This window comes from Heptranchias perlo, unplaced genomic scaffold, assembly GCF_035084215.1.
Source record: "Heptranchias perlo isolate sHepPer1 unplaced genomic scaffold, sHepPer1.hap1 HAP1_SCAFFOLD_44, whole genome shotgun sequence".
Taxonomy (NCBI): Eukaryota; Metazoa; Chordata; class Chondrichthyes; order Hexanchiformes; family Hexanchidae; genus Heptranchias; species Heptranchias perlo.
This window is the reverse complement of record NW_027139453.1, coordinates 11,506,449-11,530,594: the sequence shown is the minus strand read 5'-3', so window position 1 is coordinate 11,530,594 and position 24,146 is coordinate 11,506,449. Positions and strand designations below refer to the sequence as shown.

The 24,146-nt window shown below is 43.0% G+C and overlaps 1 protein-coding gene across 1 annotated transcript; it reads right to left on the bottom strand.

Annotated features, from left to right (window-relative positions):
• Positions 1-1,647: 1,647 nt before the first annotated feature.
• Positions 1,648-17,160, bottom strand: LOC137312955 (probable G-protein coupled receptor 139). Its single transcript, XM_067979317.1, has 2 exons — positions 16,965-17,160; positions 1,648-2,558 (listed from the first exon to the last, which is right to left on the bottom strand). The coding sequence occupies exons 1-2, from the start codon at positions 17,158-17,160 to the stop codon at positions 1,648-1,650; spliced, it is 1,107 nt and encodes a 368-aa protein (XP_067835418.1).
• Positions 17,161-24,146: the final 6,986 nt, after the last annotated feature.

The window sequence follows — 24,146 nt, the reverse complement described above, 5'->3', positions numbered from 1 at the left end:
CATGCCAATGTTGCATTTTATGCAGTTTACTGTTCCATTAATTTCAGTTCTCAATATGCATTAATATTCTAACCAGAAGCAGGAATCCAAGTGGCATTTCCAATTATCTCATGCAGGACACAGAAGCGAACCGCATCGCTCCAAATGTTGACACAATACTCCTCCTCCGTTTGTCTTTGGAGTGTGACAGTTCCGACAATGCAGCACACCCGCAGTGCTGCACTGAAGTGTCAGCCTAGATTATATGCTCGAATCTCTGGATTACGGTTCGATACAATGACCGTCTGGCTCAGAATCGAGAATTCAACCGCTTAGTCAAGGCTGACAGTATAAAGGAACAAATGTTAAATTGAGCGAACGGGAGAACAGGGCAATAGATGGCGGATTGGGAGAAACACACCGCGGAGATTTGCTGGTTAAACTAACCTGTAATACCAAATGATCCCACCTGTATTTATAAAGAAAGGGGTTTTTGAAGATTATGATACTGAACAGGAAATGACCCGCCTGAAAGTGGAACTGGCCCAATTGAATCGGCTGGAATGAAGGCAAATTCAACGGGACCAGCTGTGGGGCAGGCTGAATACCAGATGGATAAAGAACAGGTTAAAGGCCGAATGGGTCACATCACTGACAGAGGTTCCAGGGGTAAACAGGGAGGTTGTAACAAAATGAGATAAAAGAAAGGGTTTTAAAATCTGGGGTGGTATTTTCAGGAGATAAATGTGCACACAGATTGGCAAAAGTCAAATAAGACATGAGTGAGGTACAATTTTCCCAATTGGAAACAATTGGGTATTGCAAGCCAAGAAATCCGTGAATAAACAGAGAGGTCTGAGCTAATAACATGTTAAAATGGTCAATGTTACTGAGTGACAAAGTGGAACAAAATGTGATTTATGAAAAGAACAGAATGCAAAGGATTTGCTTGGCGACAAAAAAAAGATAAGTGATCAACGGAAAGGAACGCACCAAGCGTTATTCGGAGCATTTAATAAAGGGAGTGTGTGCTTACAGAGTAAAGCAACATCAGAGCTTTGAGACAGCAAGGGGTAACTGAGACTCTCCCACAGGCGCGATGTTGGCAGATCGTCTTTGTGATCTCACGCAGGCGCAGAAGGTTAAGTGGTGTTTTGATTGAGGTTTTCCCGATTTTGAAAGGAATTGATGTAGTAGATCGAGATAAATATTGTTCGCTGGTGGAGGAGTCTATGACCAGGGGGCATAACCTTAGAATCAGAGTCAGGTCATTCAGTAGAGAAGTTCGGAAAGGGGTGGTGGAAGTGTGGAAATATCTCGCCCAAAAAGCAATAGTTACTCGCTTAATCAATAACTTTAAACCTGAGATCGATAGATTTTGGCAGCAATGAGTACTAAGGGATATGGAGCTAAGGCGGGTAAGTGGAGTTAGGATACAGATCAGCCCTGATCTCATTGAATGGCGGAACAGGCTCGAGGGACTGAATGACCTCCTCCTGTTCCGATGTTACAATGTATAGAACATGCGGTCTTTGTCACATATATCCCAGTGTTGGGTTTGGGAAGCGTCGGGAAGGAGAGCCAACCTGCTGGGACCCGCTAAACCCATCGAGGAGCACAGGGTGAGATATGAGACGGAATAAAGTTCCAATGCCGGGAATTCTGCCGCTATTGTCCTCGTTTAACTAATTTAAATATTAATTTGAGAGGATATTTCACCCCATTCTTCAGCTCCTCTCTGAATTTAGTCTGGGTCACTGCATAAATACACGTGTTTGTGCAGCAGCTCAAAAGCAGTAGCATGTAGCTGGTTTGATCTGCGATAAACATCGGGTCATTGAAACGTGTGCGATAATAACGGTTTGTAATTCGCACTGATAGGAAAAATAAAACATATGTCATCCATAGCAGTATGAAATTGCCGGAAATGGCAAACAGTAAGATGATGGATTTTCTTCGGTTCTCCATCTCCGGATCATTGTGATTCGCATCACTCTTGCTGCCCCTGAGCCTCCTGCGGACTCTACTGGCCACCAAAATGTTTCCGACAGTCAGAGAATTGAGCAGCAATATCAGGAATATTGGGAGCAGTGGAGTCAAACAGCGGTGAATCCATGTAAATGCGACCCATGCAGCTGAAGGATAAAAGTCTGGTTTTACAATACAGCCCCAGGGTACGTTCTCCAATATCATGTATGGTTCAAATGCAAAGTACCAGGGGATGTTTTTTGAACAGAACAGCGGGCACAAAGTTCCTATAACCACGGCTGCAGTTTTCTCGGTGCAATATTTAGTCCTCAGCTTCTGGCAACAAATGGATATAAAACGATCAAAAGTGAAAGCGACTGTTAACCAGACAGAAATGTCTGAGACAGCATGGTTAAGGGCAGTTTGGAAAGAGCACACAGGGGTGAGGAACAGGAAGTTAGTCGGGAAATAATACTCCTTAATCCGAAACAATATTACGTCATTGATAATGACCAATAGATCCGCCGCTGCCATGGCCACCAGGTAGCAAGTGACACATTTCGAGAGACCGCACTTTCCTCGGGACAGGATCACAATCGTCATCACGTTAGCTGTGAAAGGGAAAGAAACAGAAACAGTGAATCACACAACAGGTTACAGCAAAAGAGCCAATTTCACAGTATTTTGTGTGAAACATACATCTTATGAGAGTATATGAGAGTGCTGAGTAAATAATAACAAATAAACATTCCCAGTAAAGAGGAAGGAATGAATCGAAGATATTCTCTGTGAATTTACTCGGAACTGCACCCTCTCTGACGCCGTAAGTTCGCCAGAGGAGCAGTGTAAACCCGGCGCAGCACCAAGGATTTTTAATTCCATTGATGAACATTAGCCAAAACAAAGCGAGATAATATGTTATAAATAATTACAATCAGTTGTAAGTCAGAAGAGCAAATGACATAATGGAAAGAAAACGTAAGAATATAGATTGCAAGTAAGTAATAAATTGTCAACTATAAATTGGGAGAAAATTATTCAGTGCGGAGCAGTGAAAATGAAGCCAACTCAAAATGCGGTCAATGCAAAATGGGGACCCCGAAGGGTGATCTCAACTGGCTGGGTTTGGACCCGTGAGCAGGAGAGGGGAGTGGACCAGGTGGTGGTCGGAAATAGTTCGGAGTTGTCAGATTTTATTCTCAGACTGGAGGTCGTGACAACAGATTGCATCAAAATTCTGCTGTCAAACATCATCATACAAGGGACCTTGGCAGGTTTGAACTCTACCAAGTTGCAGCAATTTCGTTTCACAAACCCCAGCTGAACCGTTCACATGGTCAACAGACTTTCCATCGCTGCAAAACCCATGTCTGTCATCGACAACTTCCACAGTCCAACACCATCTGGGGAAACTCCAACAATGTCCGCAAGGGGCAAAGGGTTAGAAATGAGCAGCAACGGACAACTTTATCTTGTTCGATTATGCCTAAAAAACAAATGTACCTTCCAAGTACAGGATGCAACAAGGGACACAATCCGACCTCAAAGGGAAGTGATGGCAGCGATCCCGAGATCGAATAATAGACCAGTGCAAGTGACAATAGAGGCTGCAGTTCAACCCGGTCCCCGGATTACAGTACAGACCAGTGCAATTGATAATAGAGTCTCTCGTTCTACCAGGTCCACGGATCGCAGAACAGACCAGTGAAAGTGACAATTGAGGCTGTGGTTCCACCAAGGGTAACAAAGTACCTGCCGAGATTCAACTTCAGAACGATTGTCTGGGACATTCATACCTCTGAATTGAATCCATCTGTAATATCGCCCCGACAAAAAATCGTTATGAAGAATTTGTCTCCATGGTCTGGAATGAAGTAATTGAGGAAATTGTAGCTGTTTTCGTAAGTAGTCTTCAAAATCTCATTATTCATTAATTGTGCTGTTGGATTGGAAAATTACAATGGACTCTCCAATATTTGAGAAGGGTGGGAGATAGAAACTATATAACGATATACCTGCCGCTCTAAAGTCAGTTGTGGGAAAATTACCAGAATCTGTTAATAGGGACAGAGTGACTGAGCACTTGGACAAATTTGAGCCACGTGCTAGTGCAGAGAAACACAGGGTAATTCGGCACCAACGCGTGGCGAAGGCTCTGGGGTCGGGACTCAGGCTTTCGTTTCCTCAAACAGTGGCACTCCAACGACATAGGTAGGACTAAGAAAGAGGTTCTGCTGAGGGAGTTTGAGCTGCTATAGACTGAATTATAAAGCAGAACTACAAAGGTGATAATCTCTGGATTATGACATGAGCCACGAACAAATTGGCACAGAGTAAATCAGATCAGAGAGAAGAATGCGTGGCTCAAAGATTGGTGTGGGAGAAGTGGGTTTAGGTTCCTGGAGCACTGGCACCAATACTGGGGAAAGAGGGAGTTGTTCCGTTAGGACGGGCTTCACCTGGACCAAGCTGGGACCAATGTTCTGGCAAACCGAATAACAAGGGCGGTAGAGAAGGCTTTAAACTAAATAGAGTGGCGGAGGGCTCAGGTGGGATGAAGTTTAGATTAATAAAAAGAAAAGACAAGGAAGTAGTACAGGAAAGCGATGGGGGTAAAGATAAACAGAGTGTGTCAGGAAGGGACAGAGCGTACAAACATAAGAGTGCACTAGCAAATGGGGCCTGGGTAGGAAAGAATGGTAAAAAAGACAAATTTAAAGTTTCTTTATCTGAATGCATGCAGCATTCGTAATAAGATCGAAGAATTGACGGCACAAATAGAAACAAATGGGTATGATCTCGTGGCCATTATAGCGACGTGGTTGCAAGGTGACCAAGTTTGGGAGCTAAATATTCAGGGTTATTTAACATTTAGGAAGGATAGGAAAAAAAGGCAAAGGTGGTGGGCAGGCTCTGTTAATAAAGGATGAAATTGGTATAATATTGAGAAATGATCTTCGCTCAGAAGATCAAGGTTTCGAAACAATTTGGGTGGAGGTAAGAAATTACAAGGGAAAGAAATCACTGATGTGAGAAGTATATAGGCCCGCTAACAGTAGCTACACTGCAGGGAACAATACTAATCAGGAACTAAGGGGGGCTTCTAAAAAAAATGTAATGCAAAAATCATGGGCGATTTCATGATTCACATAGATTGGACAAATCAAATTGGCAAAATAGCCCTGAGCAGCAGTTGACAGAGTGTATTCGCGACTGGTTCTTAGACCAATACGTCGGGGTACCAATCAGGGAGCAGACCATTTTGGATCTGGCAATGGCTAACGAAACAGGATTAATTCACGATCTCAAAGTGAAAGATCCCTTGGGAAGCAGTGATCACAGCATGATAGAATTTCACATCCAGTTTGAGAGCGAGGATCTTGGGTCTTGCTTTCAACTGGTTAAGTTCAATTTTAAAGTGTACATTTTTAAGTTTCTGTCAGGCTTCAGCAGAGAGAGCTGCTGTAGTAAGTAAATTGGTTAGCTAGATTAAACTGGTACCTGAAGGTGGGGCAGGGCTGACTCATCTGAGTCACAAACTGTAGAAATACAGGGGCATGTCAGTGCGACAGCACGGAGTGCGGCAGGACAGAGTGGCTTGCTGAGCGTTTGGTAAGTGTGGGAGTTCGGTGAAGTGGGGGAAGGAGGTGCTGCTTTGCCTTGCTTTTCCTAACTTTTTCCACAGAGCGGCAGTGGACCTGAGCGTTGAAGACTGAGATTAGGGAATAAAAGCAGCAACAGACCTGCAACAAGAGAAAATAACTGTGCAACGTCACAGGTGAGACAGGAGAGTCCGAGAGGTGAGCACAGTATAAAAGGAGAGACCGAGAGCGGGAGGAGAGTCTGAAAGGCTAAGGCAAGTCATGGCAGCACAGCTCGCACCCGTGATATGCTCCGTCTGCACTATGTGGGAAGTCATGGACACTACCAGTGTCCCTGGCGACCATGTGTGCAGGAAGTGTGTACAGCTGCAGCGACTGGCTAACCGTATTTCGGAGCTGGAGCTGCGGGTGGATTCACTGTAGAGCATCCGCGATGCTGAGACTGTCGTGGATCGCAAGTTCAGTGAGGTGGTCACAACGCAGGTAAAGATTACACAGGCAGAAAGGGAATGGGTGACCACCAGGCAGTGTGAAAGGACTGGGCAGGTAGAGCAGAATTCCTCTGGGGTCAACTCCCTCTCAATAGATATTCTGCTTTGGATACTGTTGGGGGAGATGGCTTATCAGGGGAAAGCAGCAAGAGCCAAGTTCGGGGCACCACGGGTGGCTCTGCTGCACAGGAGAGGAGGAAGATGAGTGGGAGGGCTATAGTGATAGGGGATTCAATTGTAAGGGGAACAGAGAGGCGTTTCTGCGGCCGCAAACGTGACTCCAGGATGGTATGTTGCCTCCCTGGGTCGAGGGTCACGGATGTCACGGAGCGGCTGCAGGGCATTCTGGAGGGGGAGGGTGAACAGCCAATAGTCGTGGTCCATATTGGTACGAACGACATAGGTAAAAAAAGGGATGAGGTTCTGCAAGGTGAATTTAAGGAGTTAGGAGATAAATTAAAAAGCAGGACTTCAAAGGTCGTGATCTCATGATTACTACCAGTGCCACGTGCTAGTGAGTATAGGAACAGGAGAATAGAAAGGATGAATGCGTGGCTGCAGGGATGGTGTCGGAAGGAGGGATTTAGATTCATGGGACATTTGGTCCGGTTCTGGGGAAGGTGGGACCTGATCAATCGGAACGGCTTAAACCCGAGCAGGAACGGGACCAATATCCTCGCGGGGGTGTTTGCTGGTGCTGTTGGGGAAGGTTTAAACTCGAGTGGCAGGGGGATGGGAACCTGAACGGGGAGTCAGAAGGGAATAAAGTTGAGAGCAGCAAGAGAGGGGAAGACCCAGGGGAAATTTACAATACAAATAGTACGAACAGTTGTTCAAGAACAAGTGAAAGGGAAAAGCGTTGAGCAGCGGAAAGAAAGTGTACATGAGGCACGACTGATAAAATAAGAACTAGAAGGCGTAAGGCAGCAAAGCTGAAGGTCAGGCAAGGGTGTGTGGCCCAACTAAGAGTTCTATTTACAAATGGACGGATTATAAGGAATAAATTAAATGACCAACAGGTTCAAATTCAAATTGGAGGGTATGACATGATAGATATTACTGAGACTTGGCAGCAGGATGGTCAGGATTGGGAACTAATTATACCAGGTTTTCAGGTCTACATGAGAGATAGGGTAAATGGATGATGGGGAAGAGTAGCCTTAATGATCAGAGATGAAATCACTTCAATTATAAAGGGGGATATAACGAGAGGTAAGCAGCCAACAGAGACCTTATGGGTTGAATTGAGAAATAGGTTAGGATCTAAGACTATAGTTGGAGTTGTATACAGGAGCTCTGGCAGCAGCTCTGAAGTGCTAGGTTGTATAAATGCAGAGATTCGACAAGCGTGTAAGAAAGGCATAATGGTCTTAATGGGGGACTTCAATCTTCACACAGATTGGGAAAAGCAGACTAGCAACTGTCAGAAAGGTAATGAATTTCTTGAGAGTGTCCGGGATAGTTTTCAACAGCAGTATGTCCTAAAGGCAACAAGGGGGCAAGCCATACTCCATTTAGTAATGAGTAATGAACCAGATTTAGTTAACGGCTTAACTGTGCGTGAACATCTCTCCAATAGTGATCATGACATGATCGAGTTCAATGTAGTGTTTGAAAGGGAAAAATTGAGTCAGCTGCTAAGATTCTAGACTTGGGCAAGGCCGACTTCAATGGGATGAGACAGAGACTGTCCACAGTGAACTGGGCAAACCTGTTCATGGGTAAAACGACTGATGATCAGTGGGAAATGTTTAAAGAAACATTTAACGTGATACAGAATCGGTTTATACCCCTGAGGTGAAAGAACTCTACATGCCAAAAAAAAACAGCCATGGACAACAAAAGAGGTAAGGGACAGTATAAGACATAAGGAAAGGGCATCCAAAAAGACATAAAATGGTGCAGATCCTGGCGAATGGGACAGATACCAAGATCAACAAAGGGTCACAAAGCAGATAGTAATGGCTGCAAAAAGAAAGTATGACATGAAACTCGCAAGGCATATCAAAAGCAATACGAAGAACGTTAATAATTATATTAGGAAAAAGAGGGTGGTCAGGGGAGTAGTGTTGGCCCCTTGAAAACTGAAAGTGGGGATATTGTCATTGACAATGGGGAAATGGCTGGCATGTTGAATAATTACTTTGCGTCGATATTCAAAGTTGAAAAAGAGGATAGCCTGCCGGAAATCCCAAGAAAACTGATATTGACTAGGGGACAGGAACTCGATAACATTAACATAAGTAAAGCAACAATAATGAAGAAAAAAAACACGAAAGAATGACATTGTGACTAGTGGAGTCCCGCAGTCATCTGTCTTGGGGCCTTAATTATTCACAATATTTATTAACGACTTAGATGAATGCATTGAAAGTCTCATATCTAATTTTGCCGATGACACAAAGATTGGTGGCATTGTAAGCAGTGTAGATGAAAACATAAAATTACAAAGTGATATTGATAGATTAGGTGAATGGGCAAAACTGTGGCAAATGGAATTCAGTGCAGACAAATGCAAGTTCATCCACTTTGGATCAAAAAAGGATAGAACAGGGTACTTTCTAAATGGTAAAAAGTGAAAAAAACAGTGGATGTCCAAAGAGACTTAGGGGTTCAGGTACATAGATCATTGAAGTGACATGAACAGGTGCAGAAAATAATCAAGAAGGCAAATGGAATGTTGGCCTTTGTATCGAGAGGACTGGAGGACAAGGGGGCAGAAGTTATGCTGCAGCCATACAAAACCCTGGTTAGACCGCATCTGGAGTACTGTGAGCAGTTCTGGGAACCGCACCTTCGGAAGGACATATTGGCCTTGGAGGGAGTGCATCTTAAGTTTACTAGAATGATAGCCTGACATCAAGGATTAAGTTACGAGGAGAGATGACACAAATTGGGGTTGTATTCTCCAGAGTTTCGAAGGTTAAGGGGTGATCTGATCGAAGTTTATAAGATATTAAGGGGAACGGATAGGGTGGATAGAGAGAAACTATTTCCGCTGGTTGGGGATTTTAGGAGTCGGGGGCACTGTCTATCAATTAGAGCCAGGCCTTTCAGGAGCGAGATTAGAAAACATTTCTGCACAGAAAGTCTTGTAGAAGTTTGGAACTCACTTTCGCAAACGGCAATTGATACGAGCTCAATTGTTAAATTTAAATCTGATATAGACAGCTTTTTGTCAATCAAATGTATTAAGGGATATGGGCCAAAAGCAGGTATATAGTGTTCGATCACAGATCAGCCATGATCTTATCAAATGGCGGAGCAGGCACGAGGGGCTGAATGGCCTACTCGTGTTCCGATGTTCCTATGTTCCTATGTCTGAAACTATTATTTTGAATTAAAAGAAGGGCAATTATAAAGGAATGAGGGCGGAATTGGCTGAAGTGGATTGGGGAAATAGATTTGATGGTATGATGTTGGAAAAGCAATGGCAAACATTTAAAAAAGATACTTTGTGACTCGCAACAAAAATATATCCCTGTTAGGACGAAAGACTCCACAAAAATGGTGAACCAACCAAGGCTAACTAAGATGTGGAGATGCCGGTGATGGACTTGGGTTCACAATTGTAAACAATTTTACAACACCAAGTTATAGTCCAACAATTTCAAATAAAAATTGTTGGACGATAACTTGGTGTTGTAAAATTGTTTACAAAAGGCTAACTAAGGAAGTTATAGATGGTATCAGTTTAAAAGCAAAACCATACAGCATGGCAAAGATTACTGGTAAGCCAGAAGATTGGGAAAACTTTAAAAACCAGCAAAGGAAGACTAAAGGAATAATAAAGAGGGAGAAAATAAATTATGAGAGTAAACTATCAAGACATAAAAACTGACAGTAAATGCTTCCACAAGTAAATAAAAAGGAAGAGGGTAGCTAAAGCAAACATTGGTCTCTTCGAGGATGAGACTGGCGAAATAATAATGGAAAACAAGCAAACGGCAGAGGAATTGAACAGATATGTTGTATCTGTTTTCGCATTAGAAGACACTAATATTATAACAATAGTAGTTGAAAATCAAGGGGCAAAGGGGAGGGAGGAACAAAAAACAATCACTATCACTGGAGAAGAAGTACTAGGTAAACTAATGGGTCTAAAGCCTGACAAGTCCGCTTATCCTGATGGCTTGTATCCGAGGATATTAAAGGAAGTGGCTACAGAGATAGTGGATGCATTGGTTGTAATCTTCCAGAATTTACGAGATTCTGGAAAGGTCCCAGCGGATTGGAAAACCGCAAACGTAACATTCCTATTCAAGAAGGAAGTGAGACAGAAAATGTTAACGAAAGACCAGTTAGCCTAACATCTGTCATTCAGAAAATGCTAGAATCCATTATTAAGGAAGTAGTTGCAGGACTTTTGGAGACTCATAATACAACCAAGAAGAGTCAACATGGTTTTATGAAGGGGAAATCGTGCCTGACAAATTTAATAGAGTTCCTAGAGGAAGTAACGGGCAGGGTGGATAAAGGGCAAGCAATGGATGCAGTGTATTTGGATTTCCAAAAGGCATTCGATAAGGTGCCATATAAAAGACTGCTGCACAAGATAAGAGCTCATGGTGTTGGAGGTCATATATTAGCATCAATGGAGGATTGGCTAACAAACAGAAAACAAAGAGTCGGGATCAAAAGGGTCATTTTGAAAATGTCAATCTGTACCTTTTGGGGTGCCGCAGGGCTCAGTGCTGGGGCCTCAACTATTCGCAAAATATATCAATGACTTGGATGAAGGAACAGAGTGACTTGTGGTGGAATTTGCTGATGATACAAAGATAGGTGGAAATTCAAGTTGCGATGAGAACACAAAGTGTCTGCAAAGGGATATTGACAGGTTAAGTGAATGGGCAAAAATTTGGCAGATGGAACATAATGTGGGAAGAAGTGAAGTCATCCACTTTGGGAGGAAAAGTAAAAAAGCAAAATATTATTTGAATGGAGAAATCCTACAAAATGCTGCGCTACAGAGGGTTCTGTGTGTCCTCGTACATGAATCAGAAAAAATCATCATACGCGTGCAGCAGGTAATCCAGTAGGCAAAGGGAATATTGGCCTTCATTTCGAGGGGGATGGAGTGTAAAAGCAGCGAGATCATGCTACAACTGTACAGGGTGCTGGTGAGATCAAACTTGGAGTAGTGCGTACAGTTCTGGTGCCCTTATTTAAGGAAGGACATACTTACATTGGAGGCAGTTCAGACAAGGTTCACTAGGTTGATTCGGGATTTGGAAGGGTTGTGGATATGGAGGAAAGATTGAACAGGTGTGGTGTAAACTCATTCGAGTTTAGAAGAATGAGAGGAGATCTTATTGAAACTTACAAGTTTCTGAGGGGACTCGATAGGGTAGATGCTGAGAGGATGTTACCCCTCATGGGGTATCTAAAACTAGGGGGGCATAGTCTCAGAATAAGGGGTCGCCAGTTTTAGACGGAAATTAGGAGGAATTTCTTCTCTCCGAGGGTAGTGAACCTTTGGAATTTTTTGACCCCAAAAATCTGTGAAGGCCGAGTCATTGAATCCATTCAGGGCTGAGTTAGACACATTATTGTCAACAAAGGATTCAAATGAAATGGACAAAAGGCAGGAAAGTGGAGTTGAGGTAAAAATCAGATCAGCCATGATCTGATAGAATGGCGGAGCATGGTCGAGCGGTCGAATGGCCTCTCCTGATCCTAGCTCTTATGGTCTTATTGTCTTGTGGTCTTTTGCAATTGGGGGAGCCTTTACAAACCGGATGGCCTCTACCTGTATAACGGTGGTGCGAGTTGGTTGGGGTTAGAGGTGTTGGCAGGCAAGATAGCTAGAATGATGGGGGAGGGTTTAAACTGGATGCGGGGGTGTTTGCCGTCAGTGTAAGAGAACACCAGTACCGACTGGAGCAACTTTCAGTTGTACCAGTGAAAACACAAATCAAAGCTTAATGAGTCTAATTCCAATAGTGGGAGGTCAACAATGTAAAATTATTGATAAAGTAAATGGGAAAGCCAAATATCAGAAAGCTAAAAAAGTTGCGCTTGCATTAATAGAAGTCTGATAACTAAGATGGGTGATATGGAAGGTATTGCAGCGGTTCATAGATTGGACATTAGTTTCGTTACAGAGACATGGTGGAATGATTCCAATCAATGGTATACCTATCTGGTAGGGTATAAATTGTTTAGAGTAGACCGTGTCAGGAGAGAGGGCGATGGTGTTGCAGCATATGAGAACTCCAGTATTGAGGCACAAGTCAGAGAGGATATATGAAAGGAAAGTGCTCCTCTACTTTTCCGAGTTGCTCAGCATTTAGAATATCCCCCGATTTATCTTTCTTAGGTCCAACATGGATGACCTCACACTTGCCCACATTAATCTGCACCTGCCATAATTTTGCAGCGCGTTTCCCGCCTCATATCCTGCTCTGCTCAACCGACAAGTTCTGTGAGCGGAGCGTCGGTCGAATAGCGCCACCCGGTGGGAGGGTATCGAACTGATCACCAAGCCAGTTGAATCCCAGAAAGTCCGTGCCGTGGACAAGGTGAAACCCGAACTCAGGCCAGCCAAGATGGCTTTAAAACTTGCACAATTACGGAGCTGCAGTTGTCGAACTTTCAGCTGCTTACCTCACTGTGAAACGTTGTGTAATTATATTGAAACTGGTAAGAATATTGATAAATATGAGGCGGTCGTAATGGATGGTCAGAAAGGTCGGTGGCATATTCAATGGAATGGATTGTCCTCGGTCTCAGTGCGAGCTCCCCATACCAATCAATGTGTACACACATGGCCACCTGAATTGCCTGAGATGCAAAGATTGATTGATGTAGATGAAAGATTCAGTTCAGTCCTCTCCACCGAACAACTTGAGCAGTTTTTAATGATTTTCTAGACCAGGGATAAATCTGACAATTGCAGGCCAGTCAGCCGAACGTCGTTGGTGGGGAAACTTTAAGAAACAATAATTTGGGAAAAAAATAATTGGCACATTGAAAAATATGGGTTAATACATTTCAGCCAGCAGGGATTTGTTGAAGGCAAATCATGTTTGGCGAACTTGGATGAGTTCTTTGATGAAGTAAAGGAGAGGGGTGATGAAGGTTGTGCGGTTGATGTTGTGTACTTGGAATTTCCAAAGTTGTTTGATAAAGTATCACATAATAGACTTCTTAACAAAAGTGAAGACCACGGGGTTCAAGGGGCGGTGGTTGCGTGGATACGAAATTGGCTCAGGGTCTCATGTTTCGCTGCTGGTCCAATATCCCGAATATAAACATTTTAATGTGTTTTATAACTGCCTGCACAATTTTCGGCCGTAGGCCATAACTGTGCTTGGTGCACGATCGCAGCTCTGAATATAACACATCTCCACACTGGTTTCACCAACTCCTTGAGCACCAATAGTGTTAACAGCGATCTACCTGCTATAGAATTAGAACAAAAAAAATAGCAACAGGAGTAGGCCATATGGTCCCTCGAAACTGCTCCGCCATTCAATAAGCTCATGGCTGAACTTCGAACTCAACTCCACTTTCCAGCGCGATTCCCAGATCCTTTGATTGCCCTAGATTCCAAAAATCTGTCTTTCTCAGCCTTCAATGCACTCAACAACTCTGCACCCACAACCCTCTGGGGTAGAGAATTCCAAAGATCCACTGCCCTCTGATTGAAGAAATTCCTCCTCATCTCAGTCTTAAATGGCCGTCCCCTTATTCTGTAACTATGCCCCCTAGTTCTAGGCTGTCCAGCCAGGAGAAACAACTTCTCAGCATCTACCCTGTCAAGCGCCCTCAGAATATTATGTGTTTCAATGAGATCACCTCTCATTCTTCTAATCTACAGAGAGTTTAGGCCCATTCAACTCAATCTCTCCTCAGAGGAACATCTCTCATCGCAGGAATCAATGAAGTGAAAATTCTGGCACCGCCTTCAAGAATATCCTTCCTCAGCTATTGAGACCATAACTGTTCACATTGCTCCAGGTGAGGACTCACTAAAGCCCTGCACAACTTCAGTAAGATTTCCTTACTCTTGTAATCCAACCCCCTTGCAATAAAGGCCAACATGCTAATTGTTTGCGGGACCAACATGTTTATTTTCGAGTTCCTTGTACGAGGACATCCAAATCTCTGTGAACACCAACATTTAAAAAATTCTCATCATTTTAAAAATAATCTGTTTTTCTATTTTTCCTACCAAAGTGAGTAACCTCACATTTCCATACATTGTACTCCTTCTAACACCTTCTTTCCCACTCACTTAACCGGTGTATATCCCTTTGCAGACTTTTTGAATTCTCCTCACAGCTTACTTTCCCAACTAGCTTTGCATCATCAGCAGACTTGGATACATTACACTCGGCCCCTTCATCTAAGTCATTAATAGAGATTGTAAATAGCTGAGGCCCAAACACCGACCTTTGGACACCCCACTAGTTACAGCCTGCCAACCTGTAAATGTCCCGTTCATCTCTACACTCTGTTTTCTGTCCGTTAAGCAATCCTCTATCCATCGAAACACAAACATAGAAACATAGAAAATAGGAGCAGGAGTAGGCCATTCGGCCCCTCGGGCCTGCTCCGCCATTCAAAATGATCATGGATGCATTAGTTGTCATCTTCAAAATTCGATAGATTATGGAACAGTTCCTGCAGATTGGAGGGTGGCAAAAGTAATCCCACTGTTTAAAAAAGGATGGAGAGAGAAAAGAGTGAACTACAGACCGGTTAGCCGAACATCAGTAGTAGGGAAAATGCTTGAGTCTATTATAAAGGATGTGGTCACAGGACACTTATAAAATATCAACGGGATTAGACAAAGTCAACATGGATTTATGAAAGGGAAATCATGTTTGACAAAGCTACTGGTGTTTTTCGAGGATGTAACTGGTAGAATCGATAAGGGAGAACCAATGGATGTGATGTATTCGTATTTTCAGAAGGCCTTTGATAAAGTCCCACATCAGAGGTTAGTGCGGAAAATTAAAGCAGATCGGATTGGTGGTATTATACTGGCATGGATTGAAAATTGGTTAACAGACAGGAAATAGAGAGTAGGAATAAATGCGTCTTTTCGGGGTGGCAGGCAGTGACTAGTGGAGTACCGCAGGGATCAGTGCTTGGGCCCCAGCTATTCACAATATATATCAATGATTTGGATGAGGGAACCAAATGTAATATTTCCAAGTTTGCTGATGACACAAAACTAGGTGGGATTGTGAGTTGTGAGGAGGATGCAAAGAGGCTTCAAGGTGATTTAGACAAGTTGAGTGAGTGGGCAAATACATGGCAGATGCAGTATTAAGTGGATGAATGTGAAGTTATCCACTTCGGAAGGAAAAACAGAAAGGCAGAGTATTATTTAAATGGTGATAGATTGTGGAATGTTGATGTACAAAAGGACCTGGGTTGATCTTATAGAAGTCTATAAAATAATGAGGGGCATAGATAAGGTCGATAGTCAAAATCTTTTCCCAAAGGTAGGGGAGTCTATAACGAGGGGGCACAGATTTAAGGTGAGAGGGGAGAGATACAAAAGGATCCAGAGGGGCAATTTTTTCACTCAAAGGGTGGTGAGTGTCTGGAACGAGCTGCCAGAGGCAGTAGTAGGGGCGGGTACAATTTTGTCTTTTAAAAAGCATTTGGACAGTTACATGGGGAAGATGGGTATCGAGGGATATGGGCCAAGTGCAGGCAATTGGGACTAGCTTAGTGGTATAAACTGGGCGACATGGACATGTTGGGCCGAAGGGCCTGTTTCCATGTTGTAACTTCTATGATTCTATGATTCTATGATCGTCTAACTCAGTACGCTGCTCCCGCTTTTTCCCCATGTCCCGTGATCCCTTTAGCATCAAGAAATATATCTATCTCCTTCTTGAATACATCTAATGACTTAGTCTCCACTGCCTTCTGTGGTAGAGAATTCCACAGGTTCACCACACTCTGAGTGAAGCAATTTCACCTCATCTCGGTTCTAAGTGGCATACCCCGTATACTGAGATTGTGACCCCTGGTTCTGGACTCCCCAGCCATCGGAAACATCCTCCCTACATCTAGTCTGTCTAGTCCTGTTAGAATTTCATATGTTTCGATGATATCACCTCTCATTCTTCTAAACTCTAGTGAATATAGGCCGAGTCGACCCAATCTCTCCTCATACGTCAGTCCTGCCATCCTAGGAATCAGTCTGGTAATCATTCGTTGCACTCCCTCCATGGCAATGACATCCTTCCTCAGATAAGGAGACCAAAACTGCACACAATACTCCAGATGTTGTCTCACGAATTCCCTGTATAACAGCAGTAAGGCTTCCCTGCTCCTGGACTCGAATCCTCCTACTCCCACCAGTGTTTTCTACTCCTTGTTAAATCTTTCTTCCACCCAAACTGATTCTACTTCCTGTTCTTCTGAACCAAGATCCATTCTCTCCACTGTCCTCATGTCATCCTTTATTATCAGAGCTACACCCCTTCATTTGCTACTCTGCTTGTCTTTTCGGAACGTCAAGTTCCATGGAATATTTCATTCTGAACCTTGGTCACCTTGCAATCACGTCTCTGTAATGGCGATTAGGTCAAACCCTTTTATCTCTATTTGTGCAACTAATTCGTCTCTCTTATTAAGAAGCTCCGTACATTCAGATGAAGAGCCTTTAATTTTAACTTTTTATCATTTCCTATGCTTTGAACTTATTTTTTGATGCGTTAATGGAACAGCTCCCTCTTTCGATAGTACAGTTGCCAATGTTCAATTAATTGAAACCCTTGTCTCTCACATCACTCTTTGAGCCACGCATTTAACTCTTTGACCTGTTTGTCCCTACGCCAATCTGCACGTGGCTCAGGTAGGATTACAGAGATTATCACCTTTGAGATTCTGTTTGTTAATTCAAACCCTAACTCCTCAAATTGCCTCAGCAGAACCTCATTCTTCTTTCTACCTTTGTCGTTGGCTCCTACATGGACCACGACAAATGAATCCTCCCCCTCATGCCCTAAGTTATTCTCCAGCCGCGAGGAGATATCCATAACCTTGCCAAACGGTTGGCAACGCAGCCCACGGGAATCTCGGTCGCGGCTGCAGAGAACTGTGTCTATCCCCCTGAAAATAATATCCCCGACCACTACAACATTCATTTACTCCGCCGACTTGAATGGCCTCCTGGGCCACCGTGCCGTGGTATATTTGCCCATCCTCCCTGCAATCTTTGCTTTCAACCTTACAGGTAGCAAGTGCCTTGTACCTGTAGGACACGGTCAAATGCTGTGGCTCCACCAACATTACATCCAGGGTCCCCATAACAGCCTGACTCGCAATCACACCCTCCTGTTTTTGACCACTGAACGAATCTAAACTACAACCTAATCTAAGGGGTGTGAATGTCTCCTGGATGAAAGTGTCCAGTTAACTCTCCCCTTTCCGGATGCATTGCAGTGTCTGCACCTCGGACTTCAGGTGAACAACTTTGAGCTGAATCGCCTTGAACTGTGGACACTTACCACATATGTGGTTGCCTGGGATCTCTCTGATCTCCACAAACTCCCACATGCTGCTTTTCCATTCACTAAGCAGAAATACAGTGTAATACAACACTCGTAAGTTACCTTCAATCAGTGTTAATATGGGCCTTCACTGTCTGTCAGCAGATACTTACTTCCGTTTCCCAGCATACCTTCCACGATAACTGAATGTGAATTCAAAACCTTTCACTTTGTATTAAACGACAGTTACTATCTGTTATAGTTAAAGGCGATGGAAATAATTAAACAGAGAAAGTCAGCTGGAGAACATTAGCCAGAGGTCCCTATCGCTGCTGCAGAGTAACTGGAGCAACTTCATAATCTGACAACAGCCCACTGGCAGAATGTTGCTCACATTCTCACTTACAGCCGCATCAACTTGAAACATTCAATGTATTTAGTTGGAGATTAAAAACACATTATAACATGAATTAACATATCACACAAGAAAGATGGAGGAAAGGGAGTTCGTGATATTCTCTGAATTTCTGACACTCGCCCGAAATCAGCAAAAGAATCACTTCAGGACAAATACAGCAAATGACCAGACCCGCAAGAGCAGCAGTGACACAGTGAGACCCGGATTTATACGAACAGGAACCGGTTTCTATGATTTACCGGGAACTCGAAGGGTTCCAATATTAACACAGGAATTAATTTGCACCTCTAAAGGTTTCAGTTACTCTGGAAATGGACATACGATGAATGCAACGCTCATTTCAGAAATTATGGCTCATGGTCCTAGATACGGGATACAAGGACATAGGAACAGGAGGAGATCATTCAGCCCTACGAGCCTGTACCTCCATTGAATTAGATCATGGCGGATTTGTAACCGAACTCCATTTACCCACCTTTGCTCCATATCCACTGATATTCTGACCCAACAATGATCTATCGAACTCAGTGCTCATTTCTAGATTTCCAGAATCCTTACTGTGAAAAAAATGTTACCTTATTTCACTCAAAAATGGCCGAGCTCTAATGTTAAATTTAACCTCTTCTTCAGGACCCCACCATAGTAAATTGTTTCTCTGCATCGACCTCATCGAATCCCTTTACCATTTTAAATACCGAGATCAGATCATCCTTCAACCATCTAAACTCACGGAAATACAACCACGCTCATGCAACCCGGCTTCATAATTGAACCCTGTCAGCCCCGGTATCATTTTGATGAATCTGTGTTGCATCCCCTCCAAGGCCAATATATCCTTCCTGAGATTCTGTGCCCAAATCTAAAAAGAGTGCTCCAGATGTGGTCTGACCAAAGCTCTGTACAACTGAAGTAGCACTTCCCCACTTTTCAATTGAACCCCCTGGCGATAAAAGACAACATTCCATTAACATCGACCCCTACTTTCTGTCTCCTATCTCACAACCAATTACCGACTCATGTCACAATTTAACTCCAATTCTAGACGTTCGCAATTTTGCTAATGTTCTCTTGAGCGAAAACTATCAAAAGCACGGAAATAATTGACATTGTAGCATAACTTGAGAATGTGGAGTTAGGGGTATATAACATTTCACACAGTACTGAAGATATTCTCAGATAAAATTACACCAGCTGACAGCACGTTCAATGATTGTAACAGATTGGAGCTTTTGCTGGACATTACAAGTACATTATGATCCCAATGAAAATATCACAAAAGGAAGGTTGGGGGAAACGCAGATTTGATATTCAATGAAATTTTGACATTGAGAGAGAAACAGTAACACAAATGCTTCAGAATAAACAACAACTTATCGGACACATAACAAGAACATTGATTTATTTAAACCCTGATTCATAAAGTAAGTAATTGTTCTGAATCAAACATCAAACACCACCTGGAGAACAGGAACACGGCGAACGGATATACAATCAATTAAACTTTATTTGTGTCTGAGAATTGATGGTGACTCTGGGTGCGGAACACCGAGCTACAACTGACCCTGTAAGTTGATATATTCAGAGAAACCCTCATTAATAGAGGCGCGAATTTTCCAGTGGGAGTATTAGGCTGCATTGACATTGAGACTGGTGACAGTCAGAGGGACAGTCAGGCAACTCACTTCACTCGGTTCTTACTGAGCAACATCTTTAAACAGACTTCACAGTTTTATAATCAAACAGCCGAAATATTGATGGTTTATTCCGATCACAGGTGGATGGAGGAAGAGGTGATGAAGAGATATGGGGACAGGGCGGCAAAATGCGATCAGAACAATCTTCTCACTCTAAGGATCTGAGTGATATTAAAGGTGAATTTGTATCGAGCAGCGTTTTGACCGGCCGGACAGACTTGCTAAAAGTGCAGCAGGTGTATCAACCTGCAAGTGAGTGATCTAACTGATAAAAGTGTCCGGTTAGTATACAGGGGCCATAACCCGGCATCTAATCGATGCTATGGGTAAAATACAGGTGGTGGAGGATGAAACGGGTTTCGCAAATCGGGTCAAACCCAGGACAGTTTCATGGAGCGCCGCTCCGCGGTTTCAATCGCTCTATCACTGCATTGGATTCCCAATCTCACCTGCATCGTGACAGAAAGGGGTCTGACATAAACTAGCTGGCTCCCACCGGCAGAGGGCAGCAAAATGCCGGACCGTTGGTTGAAGAGGTGGCTGATTTCAGGCTGAGAACCGTTCATGGGAGAAGATCAGGGGGAGAATCAGTGTTCTACGTGGAGCACAAACCCACCCTGGGAATGGATTGTGATCACCAGGAATAATATCAACACTTTGGTGGGAAAAGACCGAAAACAGTCTGAAAGTTCTGATTAATGGGATTGAACAAATCCCACTCCTGATTGTTCGGATTCACAGTAATATGTCCAGGTTTAGAACGGATATGAACGAGCGTTAGATCAGCGGAAGGAGGGGGGGAGAGGGAGTCTGTTATATGTCCAGTTCTTGAACGTATATTACCTAGTGTTAGATGAGGGGAAGGAGCAGAGGAGAAGAAATCTGTTATATGTCCAGGTATTGAACGGATATTGCCGAGTGTTAGATGAGGGGAAGGAGGAGAGGAGAGGGAGTCTTTTGTGACCACGGGAAATAACTTTAAATCTAAATATATCCACTGTATCACAAACTGCAAGGATTCTCAATTAAAAATGCATCAATTTGAAACTCATTTGATGATCAAAATAAGCTGCAGCTTTTGATGGAGATGAACAATAACATTATACTGTCAATAGAATGATCAGTCAAGGAACAAGATAGAGCGGGAAATACAGTCACTGAATTTCTGCCTTTGATTTAACTTGGAAAAAACACAGTGAAATAAGGACAGTTACCGAGATAAGAGTCGTAATACGGTTAAATTCTGAATCATACATTTAGGAAATGAATATAATAACTTACCGGGGACTCCAATGGCTGCTATAATCGGATAGTAAATCATTACTGTCTGTATAATTGGCGGCAATACGGTAAATGGATACACGGCGAATGGAACTCTCATTCTGTCAGAGAAGTGATGGTGAATCTTGACGCTGGACACACGGCTCCAACTGACTCTGTGAGATGAGAGATTAAGAGAAAATCATTATTTATAATCGAGGGAAACATCCAGTGGGATCAGGGAACAGCAGCATTGACATTACTTCCAGTCATTCGGACAGCCCGCAATTCCCTTCACTGTGATGTTTGTGCTGCACTAATTAATTCCAAAGGATATTGCAAGTATTTTCAAATGGAACAGCCCAACGATTGGTGCAATATTATGTTCATATTTCTATCTAACAATATACAGTAAGCCGGACTCTGACAGCATCACTGCAACACGTTAAACAGAAGGAGGTTCAATTTCCCTCCTGTTTTGTGACACGGTTCACTCCTGTCGATGCACCGACTCAATACCAAGAATTCTCAAACATGCTTCACGGGTTTGCATTGCTCCCCGCGATGAAAACACGTGGTATCATATTGTCATATTATGTTTCAGCACTGGAGGAGGCCATTCGGCCCATTGTTCCTTTGCCGGTTCTTTGAAAAAGCTATCCATTTCGTCCCATTCCCCTATTCTTTCCCCGTACATTTCTATATGTTTTCATTTCAAGTATTCATCCAATTCCCCTTTTTATAGTTACGATTGAACCTGCTTCCACCACCCTTTCAAGCACTGCTGTTAAGGCCACTAAAACTAGCTGTGTAAAAAAAATGTTTCCTCATGACCGTTCATGATTTTGAACACCTTTATGATATCTCCCCTGAGCCTTTTTTGTTCAAAGGAGAAAAACCCCGGCTTCTCCAATCTCTACACATAACTGAAATGCATCATCCCTAGTATCTATGAAATCTCTTCAGAGCCCTCTCTAAAGCATTAACATCTTTCCTAAAGTGTGGTTCCCAGAATTGAAAACAATATTGCAGTTGCGGCATTACGGGAGTTTTCTAATGGTTTGGTATAACTTCCTTAATTTTGAACTTGATGCCTCTAATAATAAAGCTCAGGATCCCCTATGCCTTTTAATAGCCTTCTTAACTTGTCCTGCCACTTTCAAATATTTGTGTATGTGCACATCTAGCTCTCTCTGTTCCTGCACCTCTTTGAAATTGTACCATTTAGTTTTTATTACCTCTCCTCATTCTTCCAACCAAAATATATCCCCTTGCACTTCTCTGTGTTAAATTTAATCTGCCATGAGTCTGCCCATTTCACCAGTCTGTCTATGTCCTCCTGAAGTCTGCTGCTATCCTCCACATTGTTTGCTACATTTCCCTGTCATCTGCAAACTTTAAAATTATAACATCCATACCGATGTCCAGGCCATTAACGTATATCAAAAAGAACTGTGGTCCTAATACTGACCACTGGGGAACACCACTGTATTCTTCCCACCAGTCTGAAAAACTAGCGTTCACCACTACTTTCTGCTTTCTGTCTCTTAGCCAATTTTGTATTCACGCTGCAAGTGTCCCATTAATCGCACGGGCTTTAATTTTGGTAATAAGTATATTATGTGTTACTTTATCAAATTCCCTTTGAAAGTCCATTTACACAACAACAATTGCACCAACCTCGTCAACCCTCTCCACTATTTCATGAAAGAACTTAATCAAGTTAGTCAAACACGATTTCCTTCAACAAATCCGTGCTGACTTTATCTTATTAACCTTTTCCAAGTAATAATTAAGTTTGTCCCAGATTATTGTCCCTAAATGTTGCCCCATCGCCGACGTTAGGCTGACTGACCTGTAATTGCCTTCTTTTCCCCCTTTGTGATCAGACGTGTGACAGATGTAACGTTTTCCTTTCGTTCCTCAGCCATGCTATCTGCCTCCACAAGAACATCTCCTTTTATTGTCCCTGATCGGTCCCACCCTTCCTTTGACTTCTCATATTTATACAATTATGAGACTTTTGTCTTCCCTTTTATGTGAGCCACTAATCTATTCTCATATTCTCTTTACCCCTCTTATTCCCTTTTTTAGATCTCCTCTGTACTTTCTGTATTCAGCCTAGTTCTCTACTGTTTTATGATCCTTACATTTGTCATAAGCCTTCTTTTTCTGTTTCATTTTAGTCTCCGTATCTTTAGTCATGCGTGGATCTCTCGCTTTCCATGCCCTTCCTTTCTACCTCTCAGTGATGTGTCCAGTCTGTACCGGAAACCAACTCCTCCTTGACCTTCCCCGTAATTATTGTAAACCTAATGATATTATGATCAGTGTTCGCCAAATTCTGCCCCACTGTAACATGCTCCACCTGCCCAACTTCATTACCCAGAACTAGACCCTGCATTGTATTCTTACTCGGTGGGCTGGAAACACCCTGTCCCTTAACGTTATCTTGTACACATTTCAGGAACTCCTTCCCCACTTTGCCATTTACAATCTTTTCTGTCCCATTCTATATTGGGACAATTGAATCCCCCGTTATCAGAACTCTATATTTCTTGCATCGTTCTGTAATTTGCCCCCAAATTTGCTCCTCTATCTCCTTCCCACTATTTGGTGGTCTACAGTTTACATCCAGTTGCGTAATAGCTTCTCTATTGTATCTTAATTTTAAACAAATAGTTTCTGTCTTTGAACTCTTGACTACATCATCCCTTTCCAGTGCTATATTAGTGCATTCGATCAATACTGCCTCTCTTTCCTTCACTTCCCTATCTTTCCTGAATGCCTAGTGGCCGGGAATATTAAGTACACTGTCCTCCCCTTCATTGAGCAAGGTGTCTGTTATTGCCACAAAATCATAGAACCATTAAGCGACTTGAGCCTGCAGCTCACCAACCTGTTTTGCCACGCTACGTACATTTAGGCACATGCACTCCAAACTCATCTTAGACTGCTTTGGATTTGACCTTGTCTGATATCTCCTGTTTTTGAACTCTCTTTTAAACTAGTGTTATTTGACCTTCCCAATCCTCTGTGTTCTTTGCTTCTCCCCTCCATTGTTTCCTTCTGATGCTCATGCCCCTGCCAATTTGGTTCAAACGCTCCACCACTTCACTAGTTAGCCTCCCCGCGAGGACATTAGTCCCAGCTCTGTTGAGGTGCAACACGTCCATTTTGAAAAAATCCCTCCTGCCCCAGAACTGATCCCAATGTCCCAGGAATCTGAAGCCCTCCCTCTTGCACCATTTATCCATCTGCTTGAATGT